General features: G+C 53.3%; 1 protein-coding gene across 1 annotated transcript; it reads right to left on the minus strand.

The window, feature by feature from the left end:
• Positions 1-1,139: 1,139 nt before the first annotated feature.
• LORICRIN (loricrin cornified envelope precursor protein) lies at positions 1,140-3,988 on the minus strand. Its single transcript, XM_047726515.1, has 2 exons — positions 3,902-3,988; positions 1,140-2,465 (listed from the first exon to the last, which is right to left on the minus strand). Exon 2 carries the CDS (start codon positions 2,440-2,442, stop codon positions 1,372-1,374), a length of 1,071 nt encoding a protein of 356 aa, XP_047582471.1. The 5' UTR covers positions 2,443-2,465; positions 3,902-3,988; the 3' UTR covers positions 1,140-1,371.
• Positions 3,989-4,453: the final 465 nt, after the last annotated feature.

A 4,453-nucleotide genomic window follows, 5' to 3' on the forward strand; every position in this document is an offset into this window, starting at 1 on the left:
TCAGTCCTTAAGTTCTGAGGACTGTAGCTACTCTGCCTTCTCTCCACCTTTTAGACTTTAAAAAATTTTTTTTTTAAAAAACATATATTATGCTCAAGTACCTTAGTTATAGTTAGCAGCAGCAATAAGGGGAAATGAATCTATTCCATCTGACACAGAACTAAATATCCTACTTTTATTAAAAATAAAACAACAACAACAGAAATAATGCAGTGGTCAGACTACTGTGGTCTTTAAAGCGCTCCCTGTTTTGATTCTGTAAATGGAAGAGTCAGGGAGGGATAATTTGTCTTTCTATCTTCAGCAATGACTGGGTAGGGAGAGCACTTTGTTTTTTTGATGTAGCAGGTGTTTTGCTCTGAGTAAATCAATAAGTTAACATTTACCTAGAGCTAGTATAATTAGCATATGAAACAGGGCCTGGAGAGTTCCTGACCAGGTAAATGTTCTACATCTCTTTTGAAAGCTATGCAATTAACAGACCAACTGTAGTTTCTTCCTTGTTAATAGGTATACTTCCTGTATTTCCCCATGACCTCTCTGGTACTGGCGTTTATTGCATACACTTATGCTGTATATTCCTAAATTGGGTGAAGCTCCTTTAAGAGAGCAGGAAACATCTCCTCTACATCTTCTCTTCCTTACAGATGCCTCCTGAACATTGTTACACACTATAGAGGGTCACAAATATCTGATGCAATTATTCATACTCCTGTGAGTCTGGGTAGCATAAGCTAGTCCTTCTTATGTACAACCACCCTGCTTTCAGACCTTGAAGAGTGTGACATGGACTATGAGAGATAGCCTCTCCCCAGGGCAGACTTGTCTTTAAAAAACACTGAGCTCAAGAAGAAAACCCACAGGGACTACCCAACCCACCAGGAGCTGTTTATTGAAATCTCTTCCCAGGATCTTAGTGTCTGGGGCTCAGCTCACCATCTTCAGGCATAAACCAGAGAGTTCACATCTTTGTTTATTGGTTGCCAGCCATTCCTCCATGATTTTCGTCTCTCCACCCACCTTCCCCCAATAAATACATTTGTTGAATGAATGTAGATATGAATGAGTGAATGGAGGAAAGATGAATGAAATAAAATGAATGAACTTGGAAGCTACAAAGGTGCCTGAAAACGCAGAAATTCTCATGAATTTCAAATTTATTGACTGAGGATGTACCGGGGCTGGGAGATCGTTGTACAGAAACCAAAGAGGAAAAACTGCAGAACAAGATGCAGCCCCAGAGCTCAGTGGTTCGGGTGTTGACACCTGAAGGATTTGGGAACATCAGGGCAGTATCATGAGATCGCTAAGCCCATTGGCGCTCACGGAGAATACTTCCATCTCTTTCTTCTCCGCGGCGTCTAACGGGCCTTATTTGCTTGGCCAGGTAGGCGCCTGCTTCTGCTGGGTCTGGTGGCAGATCGGGACGCCCTTGCCACCCCCGGAGGAACCGCAGTCCCCGGAGGAGCCACCGCCGCAGCCGGAGCCGCCGCCGCCCCCACCACTGGAGAAGCAGCCACCGCCACCCCCGGAGGAGCCGGCGCCCCAGCCGGAGCCGCCGCCGCCGCAGCTGGAGAAGCAGCCACCGCCGCCCCCAGAGGAGCCGCCGCCGCAGCTGCCTCCGGAGGATCCCCCTCCGTAGCTCTGCTGAGGCATGCACGTGGCCTGGGTGGTCTGCTGAGAGAAGTAGCCAGAGCCGCCGCCGGAAGAGCCGCCGCCACAGCCGGAGCCGCCGCCGCCGCAGCCCGAGCTGCCGCCGCCCCCGGAGGAGCCGCCGCCGCAGCCGGAACTGCCGCCGCCCCCGCAGCCGCCGCTGGAGACGCTTCCGTAGCTCTGGCACTGGACCTCTTGGCCCGAGCCGCCGCCGCCGCCGCCGCCGCCGCCTCCGGAGTAGCAGCCACTGCTGCAGCCGGAGGAATCGCCGCCGCCGCCGCAGCTGGAGAAGCAGCCACCGCCGCCCCCAGAGGAGCCACCCCCGCAGCCCGAGCCGCCACCTCCGGAGCTGGAGAAGCAGCCACTGCCACCCCCGGAGGAGCCACTACCCCCCGAGTACTTGACACTCCCACCGGAACCTCCTCCGCAGCCTCTGGAGCCGCTGCCGCCGCCGCCGCCGCCGCCGCCGCCGCCAGAGTAGCCTCCGCAGCCAGAGCTGCTGCTGCCGCCGGAGTACTTGACGCTCCCGCCGGAGCCGCCGCCGCCGCCGCAACCGCCGGAGCCGCCGCCGCCGCAACCGCCGGAGCCGCCGCCGCCGCCGCCGCAGCCGCCGGAGCCGCCGCCGCCGCCGCCGCCGCAGCCGCCGAAGCCAACACCGCTGCCGCAGTCGGAGCCGCCGCCGCCGCTAGGGAAGCCACAGCCGCCGCCACCTCCGCCGCCTCCGCCGCCTGAGGTCTTCCCGCAGCCGACTGGGGGTAGAGGGGTGGGCTGCTTTTTCTGGTGAGACATCTTGTCTAAGGAGGAATGGAACCCTGGAAGGAGACCAGAGAGCATCACTGGACCAGCCGTAAGAGGATGCTGCGGAGGAGGCAGCTGCATACATTCATGCAGCGCTGAAAACGCCCATCAACCTCAGAGCTACACTGTCTGGGCCTGGCTTGAAGCCCTCTGTTGAGATCTGGGAGAGCTCTCAGATGGGACTCTTAGGATTAGTGCTTTCAGAAGAGTTGTACTTCCCCTCAGAAAGTCTTTGCCAAGCTTTAAATAGGACAGTAGTGTTGCCCATTTCTTTCTCCCAGCTTGGCCTCTGGCATCTGCTGTGTGATTTGGCAGCAAATGACCCACACTCCCTCATTCGTCCTCGACTTCTATAAAATGAGAGGGTTAGAGCACTTCATCTTTCAGGTCTCCGTTCCCAACACGGATTCTCTGAATGCAAATAGAAATTAGCACAAACCTCCACCTAAGGTAGGGGATTTTACGCATCCCTGGCACAACAGAGTGTGGGGGGGGGGGGTTTATCTGAATGTCAGAGGTTTTTGCTCCCCACCCGACATGCTCTTAGTTCAGGGATGCCATGGTGGGTGGCTCATTCAACTAAGTGTCAGACTCTTGATTTCGGCTCAAGTCATGATCTCAGGGTTAGATTTAGCCCAGAGGCAGGCTCCTCCTTCAGCAGTGAGTCTGCTTAAGATTCTCTTTCTCTCTCTGCCCCTCCCCCCCTAAAATAAATAAATCTTTAAGGGGGAAAAAAAAGCGCTCTTATTTCAAATTCTTGGTCTGAGCCTAGGCATGATACCAGGGCTAGTTATCAGAAAAGGCTACCCCCTCCCACCCCGGTCCTGTCTGGACATAGGGGAAAAGACCCAGTGGTCCTTTGGACCAGCATCTCTGACCAGAAGATGTAGGCTTTGTTTACATCCAAGCTTGGTTGAGGCAACCATTACTAGTAGGAAGTTGTGTCCCAGTATCTCATACCATTTCTCTTTCAGAACATCTCTGAAAAACTGGTACCAGGTTCCTATGGCTCCCCAAATCTCCCCCATCTGCAGCATTCTCTGAATTACTCTCCCAGTTCTCCCTTACTCTTTGGAAGTAAGACTCAGCCTCTCCTCCTGACAGGTGCAAGAGGTCCATCCTGCCCATTCACAAGGGTAGTCTGCAGAATGTCCATGTGTGCCCATCACTGCCTGGCCCTACTGGGATGCCAGAGAGACAGAACGTAGTCTTGCCTTTGTGGAATTCCCATTCTGGCCAGAAAACCAGAGATACCATCTGTAGAGCAGCAGCTCAGCCCCCAACTTCCAACCTGAATTACCTCTAAACATGAATGCAGTTGGAAAGGCAGAGATCCTGTAGTTTCCAAAGAGAAGAGAGGCCTTACAGGTCTGTGCCCTGGTCCACCTAGCCTGAGCAGGGCTGGGGAAGACTAGCTGGAAAGATGAGAGCCAGGAGAACTCACACTTACCTGAAGCACCAGGGGCTGAGTGAGGAGAGAAGATGCTGGCTTATGTGAAGAGCTCTGGAGCTTCCAAGGTTTTATACAACACTTGAGCCCTGACTCATCTATTAATCTGGGCCTACCTCATATTTGGACTCAGTTATGTGACCTATGGCTGCCGCCCCACCTGTCTGTTGATTACAGGCACAGGGTGGCCCATTCATGATTTTTGCATACTCTAGATGGGCAGCCTAGTGTGCATCTCTGATGCAACTATGTAGCAGCAGGGATGGCTAGCCAAAGTGGATGGCAGACATTGTTTCCAAAACCTGTGGCAAAGGGCACATGCCATGAGACCTAGGTCTCTGACTCTTGAGGTGGCCCAAGAGAGTCACACTGGAGATCTCAGTCCTTAGTCCAAGAAGTGGGAACTAGTCTTTGGCTTTTGATCCCATTGCTTGGAACCCTTGGAACTTTAGAGAGAACCCATCCCTCTTTTGCCTAAAGTTTCTCCCCCAGGGTTTCATGTGTGGTTCACTAAAGTGTTCTTGTCTTGAAACTAGCTTGAGAGAATGTATG

Source organism: Lutra lutra, chromosome 4 (assembly GCF_902655055.1).
Source record: "Lutra lutra chromosome 4, mLutLut1.2, whole genome shotgun sequence".
Taxonomy (NCBI): domain Eukaryota; kingdom Metazoa; phylum Chordata; class Mammalia; order Carnivora; family Mustelidae; genus Lutra; species Lutra lutra.

Excerpts from the sequence above, each read along its gene's own strand:
- LORICRIN (XM_047726515.1), bottom strand. The coding sequence starts at position 2,442 with ATGTCTCACCAGAAAAAGCAGCCCACCCCTCTACCCCCAGTCGGCTGC.